Consider the following 16041-nt stretch of genomic DNA (forward strand, 5'->3'; position numbering starts at 1 on the left):
TTTTTTTTTAATATATCAATTAATTTTATGTGAAGGAAAATTCCAAACAGTTTCAAATTTATTAGAAAGCAAATAGATTTAAAATTTAGCTTTTGAAAAATGTAATTACTTTATGCTATGCAATATGCCATGTGTAATTAATTATTTATATCTGTTCCTAAGTGTGATTAAAAGTATAAACATTAAAATTTATTTACATTTCATTCATTTATTGAACACTAATACGATATGAAAAGTTAATAAATACTAATATGTGATTGCTTTATATTAATTGAATATAAATAAAATTCAAAACAGTTTAAAATTTATTAGAAAGCAAATAGATTTAAAATTTAACACTAAGAAATGTTAATATTAATATGTGATTGCTTTAATATTAATTGGATATAAATAAAAAAAATTTTGTATTGTGCATATAAATACAATCAGTTTAATTAGCACATTATGAAAGCTATGTCATATCATTAAAATTATAGTAAATAGTGTAAAATTGATACCAATTCAGATATCAGCCCTGTAAACATATACACAATTATGTATAACTCCTTAACTCCTATCCTAACTAAAACATGTTGACTAGTTTAATCACAGACTAATAAATCATACATTTCATACAAAATGAATATAAAAAATAAATATTAGCAGTTAAACCCTTGAAGAAGTGAAGAAAAATTTCTTACTGGTACACTCATTTTCACATATATTTTCTCCCTTTTCAATAACTGAAGAATGCATCAGATTATTGCACTTATCAGCATGTTCTGGATTTTGGTCATCATTCAAATGTGAAAAGTATTCTATATCTTCTAAATTTATAGGTTGATCTTCATCTCGGAAGTCAACTAAATTAACAAGTTAAAAAATAAAGAATTTATTTCAAAACAGTTAATTTAGTATAATATACATAAAAAATAAAGGAAATAAGAAAACACAGCTAATTAATTTAAGAAATATATGGTGAATTCTAAAACATATATGAATAGGAATGGCTCTTGATTATGGAAAACTTGTCGCTCTTCCAATGAAAATGTGTCATAAGGAATGGGTTACATATAACAGGGTTCGTACACATTTCTGCACACGGAAATTAAGTACTTTTAAGGACCATTAATGAAAAAATTAATGACCTATGAGCAAATGGGAACTAAATAAATACAATTAAAAATATTATTCTATGCCTGAATTTCACTTTTGTAATACCATCCTAAAAATAAAATAGATCCCCAAGTAGTATGCATTATTACTATACATGAATTAATTAACATAATTATCAATAAGTTTGAGAATAAAATAAACTTCAGTTTATCAAGTAGCATGAAATATTTTACACTTATAATAGGTTGGACATATTTGAAAGAAGATAAGTGACATTTACGTTTTATTAATACTTAGCTTTATGTTGATTTTTTTTTATGTCTCATTTAGTCACATACTTGGCCAGTCTAGAGAAGAGGTTCTCAATTGGTGATATGCGTACCACTGGTGGTGATACACAATAGGTGGTACACAAAAAATAGGTGGTACACAAAGAAGCAAAGTATTTTTAACTATTTATTTCAAAAATTAAAACCCCAACATCCTGATTGAGTTTTTTTCTCTAACACTCGTAAATTTATGCAATATGAGCTTTGTTCAAGTGTGGTGGTGGCAGTAGTACTTTGTAGTGGTGGTGCTAAAGGTTTTCAATTTTTGTTTAGATGGTACACGTTAGTCCAAAGTTTGAGAACCACTGGTCTAGAGATTTAGTAAATAGCAGGTAGATTTTATGTCAAACGTCACATGTTAAAATGAGAAGATCATAATCAGCATTATTCATAAAAAAAGACTTAATGTTATTACCACTGCTGCTTGTTTAGAGAGAGATGTCCTTGTTAGAACAAACCTGAAAGGCTTGATGTAGGCACGGTTGGCAAGTGTTGAAAGTTAGTCAACTCTGTTTGATGTAGTTAGTGTCATAGCTTTGTGTAGACTTCCAGGGGTTGCAACCCAGTTAATATAATATTAGGTTCCAATAAGCCATTAAAGCACCAGAGGTGATAAGTTGTTTTGTATTTATTTTAAGTCTCACTAGATGCAAAGAATAAGTTTTACTTGAATTTTTACATTTTTGTGTTTTATTTTGAGACCACAGTGAGTATTAATAAAAAGCAATAACTCGTTTTATTATGTAGAGATAATTTTTAAGGGTAAGCAGTTAGTTATAAATAATTAAATTAGGTAAATAGGTAACCTTAGTCATTATGGATTTACATGGCCACTATTAAATTTTATTTTTAACAACATTTGTTTAAAAAAAGCCCTATTAAAATCAAAATCTAATAAAATTTCACAGTTTAAAATACATGTAATTTATGACACTGATTATCAAAGGATATTAGAATAATTACACATTAAAAGCTACAAAACATTTGTGTTTTGTAACAATAACACTCAACAAAATATTTATCCATCATTTTGATTTGAAGCTTTCTCAAACATTTTAGCTAGTTTAGATAGATTTCTTTCTCTTTAAGCATCTTTTCTAACAACAATGTACACTGCTCAAAAAAAAAAAAAAAAAAAAAAAAAAAAAAAGGGACAGTGCTATATCTCCCGTTCTACTGGGGCGATTCACGAAATTCAAATTGCGTTCTTCATGTCTCTAAAGCGCGACTTAGAATATATATTAGATTTATATATAGCACTATTCTAACATAGGTATTTTGACACAAAATCGGACTTTTTCTGAAATAACATACCAATTTTTTTACATATTTCGATTCTACGACTCAAATTATGCCAGAATACCAAGTTTTGTAAAAATCGTATGAGTAGTTTTTGAAATATTAGCTCTCAAAATTTTAGCTCCTCAATATTAATTGAATTTGGCAAATATTTATTTATATCTCTTTTTTTATTAAACTTTTTTGATTTTTTCTCTCACATTTCGAAATTTAGGTTCATTCCAAATAAAATTTACCCATTTTTTTGTGTTTTATTTTTAAATTTTCTATTTTTAAATAATTTTTATAAATTTTTCAAAAAAAAATTTTGAAATATAACCTATAAAATTTTTACCATCATCTTAAAGTAGGTATATTTTTAAGCATATCTGCAAAAAATTAGACTTTTTTATTCAAAATTTTTTAAGATATACACAAATTTACATATTTTCGCGTTTTGAAATTTGGCATCTTTTTTTTGAGCGATAATAACGCCAAATGTGGTCTATGGATTTTTGTTACACTGTATTGCCACAGCTATTTTTAACCTGAAATTTCAAGTAAAATTTTACGGAGAATTAATTATATGACATTTTTTCCCTCAATGATGCGTAATAAATATTTATTAATACTATATGAAAAGCTATTTTTTTTAATAAATTTTTTAATATTTTTTTTAATTTCTCTCTATCTTTTCTTTTCTTTTTTTTTTAAATTTTTTGAAGAGTAAATTTTTACCTTCGGCGTTTTATCGTCTGCTACTTTACTTCGTTTAAATCGAATTGTCTAAAACTGAGAATTTTCGTTTGATGTTTATTTGAATTTTATGACATTAACTGCACAATTTATTTCTAAACAAACTGATGCTTTTGAAGTGGCTGAAAGAGCGGCTGATACTATCATCTATATTTTTAAAGCACAGTATATTTTTATAGAAACATAAGATTTAGAATAATCATTTTTATAAAAGTCAAATTATGATATAAATATACAACCCTCTAGAGACTGAATTAATGGAAGTTCAATGGTTATGTAGAAATTATCTGCAGCTACTTAATCGCTGGATAAGTCAGCAGATTCCGTGGACAAGTAAGAATAATTATATAAACGACACCCAACTTTCTGAATTCAATTAACAACAAGGATACAATGTTTATTAAATGAATTCAAGAAGTTTTAAAACATAAAAAATCAACTAATTTTTTATCCTAAAATGTATTTTTGTGCGTAGCGTATTTTCATTATTCTAATTTAAAATTCTAATAATTCTTAAAATTCTAATTTAGAATGTAATTGTCAAGAACTGATTCCTAATCATCAGTAATATAATAAGTAATTATTACAGTTATTAATAAATCCTTCTTATAAAGTAATTGCAAATATTTCAAAAAACTTTCTGTCTGAATGCAAATATTTTTCTGTGCAAATATTTTAAATTTTATATTAATCAAGATTGCACACGATATTATTTATTTGCACTTCAATTCTTAACGTCAGTTCTAGCAGAAGTTACAAATCAATTATATTTAATTAAGGATTGGATTGGATTGGATTATTTAATTATGGCAAAGCACACGAGGGCTATCTGCCTAAAGGGAGGGATGCCTTCGTGGAGGACTTTCTAAGGGAAACTGGCTTGTATACACATTACACATCCGGAAAACCAAGAAAACACCCATGCAACCAGCCTGTTCGCGGGATTCAAACCTCGGACCGAACTACCTGTGATCAGCGTCTTTACCGCTCGGTCGTTTGTGGGCCTTTATGAAATGGAAGGCAATAACTTTATTTAAAATGATTGTCAGAAATACCAAAATGTTTCGAAAAGTTGGATACTTTTTAATATACTTTCAGAATGCTTAAAGAAAAAGAGAAGAAAAATAAATTTTTTCGTAAAATTTAGTATTTGTATTTTTTTAATTTAAAACTTTTCAATGTTATGATATTTGATTCTTGCGATTTCAAAAATAAAATATTTGACTAAAATATGAATAACATTTTAAGAAACCAAATGTAGGATAAAATTGTGTAAAGCTATGGGCACAATGATAAAACTGTTTAAAGCAGTGTATGCAAGTCATCCTAAGTTAAAATGTCGGTTATACATCTCTCTTATTTATATATATCTTTTCTGAATGGAACATTGAAGGGCGTGTAAAACTGTGCTTTACTGTATTTTCTCTTTTAATATAGTATGCAGTTTTCAAACTCATCGTAGTCTGGGTTACAAAGTATTCTTCCGAAAGAAACGCAGTTCAAATAAATAAAATCAAATTCTGGAAATTTGATATTAATAAATGTATTTAAAATGCTCAGTTCGAAGGAATAAATAGAAAATTTTAAAACAATTATCTGAAAAGACAATGCAACACAAACAATTAAAATAAAAGTATAAAAATTTAAAAATTACCTAAAATAATAACTATGACGAAAAATATATATAAAGAAAACTATTTGAAAAAAAATAAACGCTGCACCTTTATTTACGCAGTTCGAATAGGTAAATAGAAATTTTTAAAACAGTTATTCGAAAAAAAAAAAAAAAACGTGCAACTTAAACAATTAAAATGAAATTCGAAAAAGAAAAAATTACTTAAAATAATAAGTTATAATTAAAAATATAATATAAAGAATATTATTTGGAAAAAAGGAACGATGGTGACTTTTTTCCCTCTCACGGGAAAGGAAACTAGGTTGCCATATATTAAGAAGTTCGCCAAGTGAAGTATTCTTGGCGCAAACTGACAAAAAAGTGCCAACATAAATTTGTGAATTTCTCCGTAAATTTCGCTCCAAATTTTACGAAATTTCATATTTAGGCGTAATTTGAGTCGTGGAATCGAAATATGTAAAAAAATTGGTATGTTATTTCAGAAAAAGTCCGATTTTGTGTCAAAATACCTATGTTAGAATAGTGCTATATATAAATCTAATATATATCCTAAGTCGCACTTTCGAGACATGAAGAACGCAATTTGAATTTTGTCAATCGGCCCAGTAGATCGGGAAATATAGGACTGTCCCCCCCCCTTTTTTTTTTTTTTTTTGAGCAGTGTACCTATGATCTGGTACAAGTTAAATAGTCCAAAACCCCCTACAGATGTGAAGCAAATTATCACTATGTCTGAAAGTAACTACAATATGAGACAAAGGTTTAAATAAGCCTCTTATTTAAAAGGAACTTAAAGCAAACATAAAGGCATGTTCTGATGCTAACAAATCCAATTACATCTCATGGTGACGTAATTAAACAAGAACAGTCAAATTCAAACAAAAAATGTGGACTAGTAGTCAAAGATTATACAACTTAATTTCAATTTTATCTGGCTCAGTAACTTTATCATATGAGGAAATAGAAATGGAAAATTATAGGAAAAGCTGAAATCATAAACAATTGGGTAATTTACATAATAATAACTGCACATATCTTTGAAGAATAATTTTCTTTATGTATTCAGTTTCTTTCTTCAGCATGTTTCCTTTTCATTTTAGAAGTTTTGCATTTAATTAAGGATTTATATTTTTCTAAAAAACACTAAATGCATTTAGAATATATAGAAAAGTGACTAATTTAATTTCTTTAGTAATACGAAATTCAGATGAAATCCGAAATATATATGGTCAAGCCGGTTACAGAGCTGGTGTGGCAGAATTTTTAGAATTTAGTGACACACCAAACAAAAAATGAAGAAATGGCAAAACTTTTAGAATTTAGAGCAGGCATTGTGTAAAGATCATGACTTGTAAAGATCGTGACTTGTAAAGATCATGACTTAAAGAGAACGTGAAATATAAATAATAGGATAAGGACTTGCATTTTACGGTGTGGCAACAACAAGGAATTCGGAAGATTTTTTTTGATATATTTTGTTTGGAGAGTTTTAAGATTTTAGTATTTTAATAGTTGTAAGAGTTTTAACTGTAATAGTTAAGAGCTGCAGCATTTATTTTTTTTGGTTCTCTTTTAAAATTCAAATAAAAGTATTTTGTTCATTCTGAAAATTTAGTTTTGTTCTTCCTACAAGGTTCAATATCCATTATATTGAAATAAGGAAAGGATTTTTACTGGCACAGCCGATAGGATCGGGGTTTCCCCACATTTAATTACGGACCAAAATAACTCAGGTGAGAGCTCAATTTACCTTGTAAACATAAAATAATTAGTTAAGATTATGAAAAGTTAATTATTGTTTCTGTCATGGAATCTTAGCTTAAATACTTGTCAAAGTAATGAATATGCCAGTGTTCAAATGTAATTTCGTTTGACTCGCCAGAGTAGGTGAACAACACATTAAGTATTGATTCCACTGATTGATTTTCGTGCCGAATAAAATTAAATTCATTGTGTTATTCATATTTAAATAGAAAAAAAAAAAAGCTTTTTATAAAACTAAGAGTCTATTGACTGAATAAAATCAGAAATCAGTACTTGGCGTCAGCCAGCTGTTACAGTGTTACACATAGAAAAGATTTTTTTTTTTTTCCCCCCCAACGAAAGAGAAAACCGCAATCAGGGAGTTCATACTTTAACTAATGTTAAGGATAAATTGAAGGACGCATTAACAAGAAATTAGTTTTTTTTTTATTAAATTTGCAAAGAATAAGGTTTATTTAAAATCGAGACATGGCTTTTATATGACGTGGGAAAAAAGAGGATTTGCTGGTTTTAGCTGCTGAATTAGAAATTCAAGTAGATCCAAGTATGAAAATCGGGACGATAAAAAATGAAATAATTCAAAGTGACACATATGATGAAGCATTTGCTAAAGAAGTGTTTTTAACGATTATTGAAGAGAGGAAAAGAAAAGAAGAGGAACAGCGAAGGAAAGAAGAATTAGAAGGACAGCAGAAAAGAGACCAAATGGAGTTTGAATTGAGGAAACTCGAAATTGAATCTCGTGTTCGACTAACACAAACTCCACCAACAAATGAAAATGGACATCATAATTTTGATTTAATTAAGCTTATTCCCAAATTCAATTTAAGACACGATGATATTGTGATTTATTTATCCTTATTTGAAAGACAAGCTAAAAGGACAAAGATTGATCCTAAAGATTGGGTTTCATGTTTATTGACTTTAATGCCATCTGAAATCATTCAACTAATTGGTAGGGAATCTGAAGAAAATTTTGAAGATTATGAGTACATTAAGGCCATTTTATTGAAGAGATTTAAATTAAATCCTGAAAGCTTCAGAAAAAAATTTGTGATGCACCAAAAGAGCGCTGAAAAATCATGGAGAGATTTTCGCTACGAAATTACAAGTTATTTTGAAGAATGCATCAATGGTCTTGAAATCACAAATTTTGCCGCGTTAAAAGACTTGATTATTACTGACCAAATTAAGAAAAGAGTACTCTATGAAGTAAGAGACCATCTTCTTGACGACTGGGCGAAGTTCGTTTCTCCAACCAAATTAGCTGATAAACTTGACGAATATGACAGTGTTCGTAATATCTCAAAACGGACTGGTGATAATCCATCAACAGACAGAACTAATGAAAAATGGCAACCTCGTTCTCCACTTCCAGAAAGAGCTTTCAGAAATAAATCGCTGTCCGCTGAGAACACGCCAAGAGTGTACCCATCTTGTAAGAGTGACGAACCACAAAAGCCTAGTTTCAAACTAACTTGCTATAATTGTGGAAAAGAAGGTCATACATCTAAGTTATGTACCAAAAATCGGATACCAAGAAGTGCTTCTGTAACAGCACAAAACAACTTAATACAAACACAAGCACCCCTTGCAGAAAAAGAAAAACCAGAAGTGCTAACTGCCAAGATCTCTATTCCTGTCTCGAAATCAAAGGACGTGTCTAGAAACATAGATGAATTAAAACTTGTCAAAGTTAAATGTGGAGATATTATTCTAAATAGAATCGTAGACATGGGAGCACAAATTTCAGTAGTCCGTGAGAAATTGGTTGACAACATACCTTGCGAAGGAGAAAGTAAAATAGAGATATCTTCTGCTTTTGGTGAAAACGAAATTACTTCACTAAAGATTTTCCAGGTAAAAATTGACAATGATTTTCACGGTAGAATGTCCATTACGTGTGCTGTTTCAAAAAAGCTAGTTACCGACTTGCTATTGAGTTCTTCAGCTTATGAAACGCTCTGTGGAAATATTGAACTGTGGAGCAGTGATCGTCATTGGGATACATTCCCCTTAGAGTACAAAGAGACAGATGATGAACCTTCACCAGTTGAAGACAATACTACAAATTTGGCTGTTGTTAATCAGATTTCCCAAGAAAACATAGAGTCTCTGAAAACAACGAACAGAGTAAGACTAGAATTCAAGACACATCAAGAACAAGACGAAACTCTGAAAAAATGCTTTGAATGGGCAAATAAAAATCAAAATTCTTATACTTTCGATGATGCATCGAAATTGCTTACTTCATTCCAAATATATCTGTGGTGAAAACATTAAGCAAGTTGCGTTACCTTTAGAAAAAAGAAGGGAAGTCTTAAGAATGGCACATGAAATCCCTCTTGCCGGCCACCTCGGTGAGAAAAAGACAATTCAACGAATCAAGTACTCATTCTTTTGGCCTACTATTAAGCAAGATGTTAAAAAATTCTGTGAAAGTTGTAAAGAATGCCAATTGAGGAGAACAGTTACGTACAAAGATCGAATCCCAAATTTTTCTGAGATTGTTTTACCTCTAACAAACCTTACAAATAATATTCCATGGGACTCTGAAAAAGAAGCAGCTTTCAAGAAACTTAAAGAAGAGTTGATTAAAATGCCATCTCTGCACACTCCGGACATCAGCAAGCCCTTTCAACTCTATACGGATGCATCTGCTTTCACAATTGGAGCGTGTTTAGCTCAAAATGACGAACATGGCAAAGAAATGCCCATAGCATTTTTCAGCAAGAAACTAACACCCTGTCAACAATGATGGTCAACCATCGAACGAGAAGCATTTTGTGTCATCGAAGCCTTGAAAAAATTTGACACATGGATTTTCGGTGTCAAAGCGCAGATTGTGTCTGATCACAATCCCCTCACCTACTTGACCCAAAGCGCCCCTCATGGTGCTAAACTGTCTCGTTGGGCCTTAGCGTTACAACGGTATAACATGACTGTGACATACCGCAAAGAAAGTTCACATGGGAATGCTGATGCTTTGTCAAGGTTAGCAGTTAACTCTTTCTCTCTCAATGAACTCTGAGCAGCATTGTCTCTATGGTGACGAATGTGCTTCTTGTGGGGGCCTTGTAAAGATCGTGACTTGTAAAGATCATGACTTGTAAAGATCATGACTTAAAGAGAACGTGAAATATAAATAATAGGATAAGGACTTCCATTTTACGGTGTGGCAACTAGAAGGGATTCGGAAGATTTTTTTTTTATATATTTTGTTTGGAGAGTTTAAGATTTTAGTATTTTGTTGTAAGAGTTTTAACTGTAGTAGTTAAGAGTTTTAACTGTAGTAGTTAAGAGTTTAAAATTTTGATAGTTAAGAGCTGCAGCATTTATTTTTTGGTTCTGTTTTAAAATTCAAATAAAAGTATTTTGTTCATTCTGAAAATATAGCTTTGTTCTTCCTACAAGGTTCAATATCCATTATATTGAAATAAGGAAAGGATTTTTACTCATTGAAAGTAGAATTCAGAAATCCTATAGGATTCTCCACTGTGTAATTCTAAGTTACAGTGAAAAGTGAAGAATCTTAAGAACTAGTAAGTGAATAATCGCTTGGGTTTGTGAGACAGTGCATAAACTTGGAAAGGGTTAAAAGACCATGTATTATTCAAATAAAATTTAACAGAACTCCGTCTTGGAGTTGTACAAAAAAGCCGACACTCGGGCTTGAACTTAAGAGACTAAGAATTAAACTAAGCTAATCTTAAATAAAGAGATATAGTCAAAGCTTTCAAAATTGTAACAGAGATGGCCCCTTAATGCTAATTGACTGCAAAGCTATCAAGGGCCTAAAGTACAGCCAAGAGTAATAATAGCTTACGAGAGAGTAGCCTAAAAGGCGGACATGTGCTAGCCAGAATATCTGGTATCTCTCTCACTAAGACGGTAGAACTTCGCGGTTAAATACCGCTCTTCCTCATAAGCATTCAGACGTGATTCTAAAACTACGTTCTGGCTGGAAGTGGTAAGTTGAAATTAAGAAGCAATAGGAAAGGAAGTTTAACTCAAAATTTAACTGTTAATAAAATAAACATAATCCTTACAAATGCAGTCGAATTTAGGAGAGGAGGATCCTTACAAGTACAGTCGAATACACTATGCAGTTGAATTTAGGATCCACAGAGATTGCATCAGATGGGAAAATGCCTAGTGCCAGCTCTGTGTATGATGCATTAAGACATATTAGATGGATCTTTTAAATTGTAAGTTTTTTTACTAATAAAAAAATCCCTTTCTATAATGCCTGCCCAAGTGATAAGACTAGAAGCATTTTTGATATTTTCCATGCTTGTGTCTAGTAAAAAGTAGAGAAAATAAAGGGAAGATAAACATGTTAAAAAAAAAAAAAAATTCTAGTATCAGGAGTGAAACATTGTTCTCATTGTTCTTCCAGACATTCTCCAAAAAGTAAGAAATTCATCGCAAACTTTCTGTAAAATACATCCATTATACAGGGTTTGTACGGTCATTTTTTATTTTGTCACGAGACATTTTTTATTTTGTCACATATTTCTCGAATCTCCTAGAATCGTGGATCTATAAATCTTGCCTTCAAATCCTTCTAAATTTTCCAAGGTGCAATGTCAAAAATACTAAAAATTATCCCAACCAATTCTGTAACAGCAAAAAGGCAGAAATATTTCCGGGGGGGGGAAGAGGAGGGAAAAAGTGTAAAATTAATTTTATAAAGAAAACTGATGCATATTCTGAGAATTTTGAATATTCTGAGACCATTGCATGGGAAAAAAATTACTATGAAAAAATTAAAAAGAATACATTTTTAATTAATTACATAGCTAATTTTGCTTTTGCTAAGAGCTGTCTCATAAATTATGCTTTATAGCATTATACCTTGTTTATTTTTCAGATTTGAAATATTGTATAATAAGTTGCCAAAATGAAACTTTATAATATGGCAGCAAAAAATAAAAATGTTTTACTTTAATGCTATCTTTAAATATAATTCCAATATATTACCATTATTTTAACGAAATTTATCAATGTTATGAAGTTTTCAAAAAAGCGTCGAAAAATTCTTAGATTTTGGAATTAAAAATTTTCTATAGAAACTGATCTTAAAATCGCCAAAATGTTTGACAAGTTGCCAAATTTAGAGCTGTTTAATAAAACAATTCACATACGCAAAAGCAAAAATTGTTCAAGAGCTCTTTATTACAAAAAAAATGAATATTGAAATGCTTATGTTTCACTTCTTGCTTAGAAACTCGAGTATCCCATCATTTATATTAGAAATAGAAACAAATATAACCCATGAACACATTCAAAAGATAACCATATACATCAGTGAATTGCCAAAAATATTCCTCCAAAATGCTAATTCACACTCAAAATGGCAGTTGTAAAAACAGACAGAAATTTCAGATGATTAAAATTAAGAACCTTCTACTGATTTTGGCAAAAATTAAGGACTTTTAAGGACCAAAAATCGATTCCAAAAAATTTAAGGACTTTTAAGGACCGTACAAACCCTGTATAACTCTGTCTGCAAGTTTTTGTCAAAATACTTATTCCTAGGAAAGTATATTTAGTGCAATTGCAAACACCAGGTACCTATGCAGCTATATGCAGTATAGAATCTGAAATTCGTATGTCCAATATCCAGACCTTTGAACCAACAGCAACTTTTTTTTTAGAAATTCCTTCAAAAATGGAGAAACAATTAGACTCTGACAGTAGTGTCTCATTTTAGCATATGTTTAATATTTCATGCATGCACAGCAGACATTTGTTCATAATAAAGCTTGTGAAGGGTCCTTATTCTTAATTTCACTTTGGCACTAAATATAGAACCTCCATATTGAAAAACCACAATAATTATTAGCATATATCTATATTCATAGATACTTTTTGCTTAGCATACATCTCAAAATTGAAACTTTCTACTAAAATTCATTGCTTACAACATATATCCCAGATACCAACCCAGTGAATCATTTGTTATTATTCTTTTGTACATGGGTATCAAATCATGGCAGGTTGAGAGCAAACTCATGCAACAATGTATAAAGACAATTTTTTTTTCCAAATATTAATAACTGAATACCAAAGAGCATGGTAACCTTTTATGTTGACATTGCACTTCCTGGTGATTGCAGATTTCAGCCAACTGCATGATAAAGTGCAGTTGGCTGAAATCTGAATGTGTTGTCAACAGGAAATTTTACAAAAGTTTCTTTCCATTTAAAAAAAAAAAAAAAAAAAAAAAAAAAAAAAAAAAAAAAAAAGTAACTGATATTCATAAGCCAAAAGATTACATTTAGTGCTGTTTGAAAGAAAAATAACTGATTTGTTGTTTAGATAGGCCTTAAGTATTATGCGGAAATTTATTTATTCAGAACTCAGGCAAGCTCTAAGTAGACATAAGTATAATAAACAACTAAACTACTATAAATCAGATTTAAGTTTTCAGCATGCAACAGAAGCAAAACAGAATTTAGCAAAAGAACATGCTTTTATACCAGTCTCATGATACATTACCAATAGCAGGTCCTAGCTAAGCTTTATGATGATAGCCATGAATTTCAAGGTTTCAGATATTGCAAACAAAAAAATTAAATTTTGCAATTAATGAATTTGTGAAAAAAATGTGGAGAAGTTATAATAAATGAAGATGATATAACAGAAGTTTTTCATCACATTAATGATACTCCAATCATCAGTAAATGAACAGATGGCAAAATCTGTAGTATGGTTCAAAATCTAGAAAATAAAACTACCAATAGTGAAAAAAGTGAATGCTTAATAAAGCAAACAAATGAATATTGAAGGGTTTTTTTTTTTTTTTTTTTTTTTTTTGTAAATTTTGCTTCCTTTAAAGTCTATTTCACAAATTACTATTTGATATTTTTAATTTTACAATTTTTAGATGCCACTTCACTTGACTTAAACTGATGATCTAATATCTGGAAAAATTCCAAATATGGAATCAACAAAGTTCTGATGAGTCCAGATCTCATATTTACTAGACTGCCATTAAAGAAGCCAAACCAAAATTGCAAAGGCCTGACGTTGAGTGATTTGGCTTTAATGGAAAAAGTACCAAATATCATATTAATTGTTAACTTGCTTCTTAAGTAATTTTTACTTGATTAATCACTTAGTATAATACAGTACAAAATCTGAGATCCAGACTCGCCAGGACTTCGGAATTCTGGATTTGGGATTTTTACCGATACCAGTTCATTAGTTTAAATCTAGTAAAATGACATATAAAAATTATAAATTAAAAACATTAAATAGTGGTTTATGAAATAATGAAGCTATAATGACTTAATAGTGGTTTATGAAATTATGAAATAATGAAGCTATAATGAGTCCAAATTTTGCAAAAAAGCTATATATTTATTAGTTTCCTTTATTGAACATTTCTTTTGATGTAAATTGTTTAATTGCTTCCCCCTTTTTTTGTTTGTGTGTGTGTGTGCTAATACTTTTCTTTAATTCTATAGATAAACACAATTTCTTGCTTGATTATGAAGTTCCACGGTTCTAAAATAAATAAATTTCCACACAAAGTGGCAATTATCCAAATCAATTGGGACTAGACCCCATTCGGATAATCAAAAACTCAGGTAATTGGAATTTTTTTTTGAAGAAAGGGTCTACATACACTTTAATTAATTACTGTATGCACTGAATGTTGAAAACAGAAGAAAAAAAAACTATTTTTAAAGAAAAAGAGGTTTTAATTAATTAAAATGAAAAGGCAATACTTTTATGTTCATGTTATATAGCATACGGTACAGTACGTACAAGTGCTGAAAGTCTTTGCTTGCTGAACATCTCGGTCAAAGTAAGCTGTTTGACAGACACCATGCTTGCAAATTTCTTAGCCAGCCATTACTTGCTTTAAAGGATGAACAACCAAGCTTCTGAGCTAAGATCTTAGCTTTTTCACAAAGAATAAGACCTGAGATTGGGTTTCCCATAGAACGTTTCAAAAACCACTTCAAAACGACATCTTCTAAATTTCTGTTTGGAAAAAAAAAAAAAAAAAAAAAAAAAAACTTTCATCTTCATTTTCAAGCAGTGACACAAAGATTGAAAGTGTAGGTTTGCTCCTTTTAATGTATGAAATCGTTGATTGTCCAACACTATGCTTCCCTCTTAATTTGTTTCTTAAATTCTGAAAGCGATTCCAATAATAAGAGTTCGGATAGTTGGAGTTAGGATAATTGGAGCTGTACTGTATATTTGAGGCTTATACAGGACCAACGCTAAACAGTTTGCATCTCAGTGCTGTCCAAGAAGGTTAGAATTTTAACCTCCTTGGTACTATTCTGATGGTACTACTCTCCTTGGTACTACTTGGAAATACTCTAATGCCAACTGCCTCCCTAAATTCTAAAAAGTCTGCATCCCAGTACTTTCCCAAAACTCTAAAGATATCGTCCTCTCTTAATTTTGTTCCTTATTGAATTAAAAAATTTTTGCCTCCTCTAAATTTTGTCATCTATTGTGGCTGCACTAACTCTGGCACCAGTCCTGGGCTTATCTGAATAATTCTCAATTCAAACAGCACTAAATGTAATCTTTTGGTCTATTAGTATCATTTACAAAATCTATTTTCTACATAAAGAAAATTATTGTTAAATTTCTCCTCGTCAACACACTTTACAGCAGAGTTAGTTGAAATCTGTAACCATCGGCAAACATAATGTGAACATGAAAGGTTACCATGCTTTTTAGTATTCAATTGCTAATATTTTTAAAAAACGTTCACACATTGGCTTCATGAGTCATATCTCAAGCTGCTATGTATGCTTTCATCATCATCATGTGATGATGAAAGCAAAAAATAATCAGTAATGATTTGCCAAGCTGATATCAGGTATATAAATTATTCATTAGGTATAAAAGTCAACAATGTTTCAATGTAGAATGTTTTGGTTTGAGATATATGCCAAACAAAAAGGCAGCTACAGAGCCAAATTATTAATCAAACATATTTATGCTAACAGATGATTGTTTCTTCAAATTTTATTTATTGCCAAAAAATAAATTAAGAAATGGGACTCTCCATATGTTTTATTATGAAAAATATCAAAAGCATATGCATAAAGCATGCAAAAAAAAAAAAAAAAAAAAAAAAAAAAGAAATAAAGAAAAGTTGCTGGTGATCTGGAAGTCTGATTTTGAATATCCAGATTTTAGACT

General features: G+C 30.0%; 1 protein-coding gene across 7 annotated transcripts in view; it reads right to left on the bottom strand.

Annotated features, from left to right (window-relative positions):
• Positions 1–16041, bottom strand: part of LOC118191136 (double-strand-break repair protein rad21 homolog) — a 149190-nt gene that overhangs the window by 112482 nt on the left and 20667 nt on the right. For all 7 annotated transcript variants that reach the window (XM_085811356.1, XM_085811353.1, XM_085811352.1 and 4 more), the window contains one exon: positions 681–842. In XM_085811356.1, the coding sequence (XP_085667482.1) occupies positions 681–842 (162 nt within the window). The remainder of the gene's footprint in view (positions 1–680; positions 843–16041) is intronic.

The sequence above is a fragment of the Stegodyphus dumicola genome, chromosome 2 (assembly GCF_044657685.1).
Source record: "Stegodyphus dumicola isolate Sdum_Otavi_A_Nest chromosome 2, ASM4465768v1".
NCBI lineage: Eukaryota > Metazoa > Arthropoda > Arachnida > Araneae > Eresidae > Stegodyphus > Stegodyphus dumicola.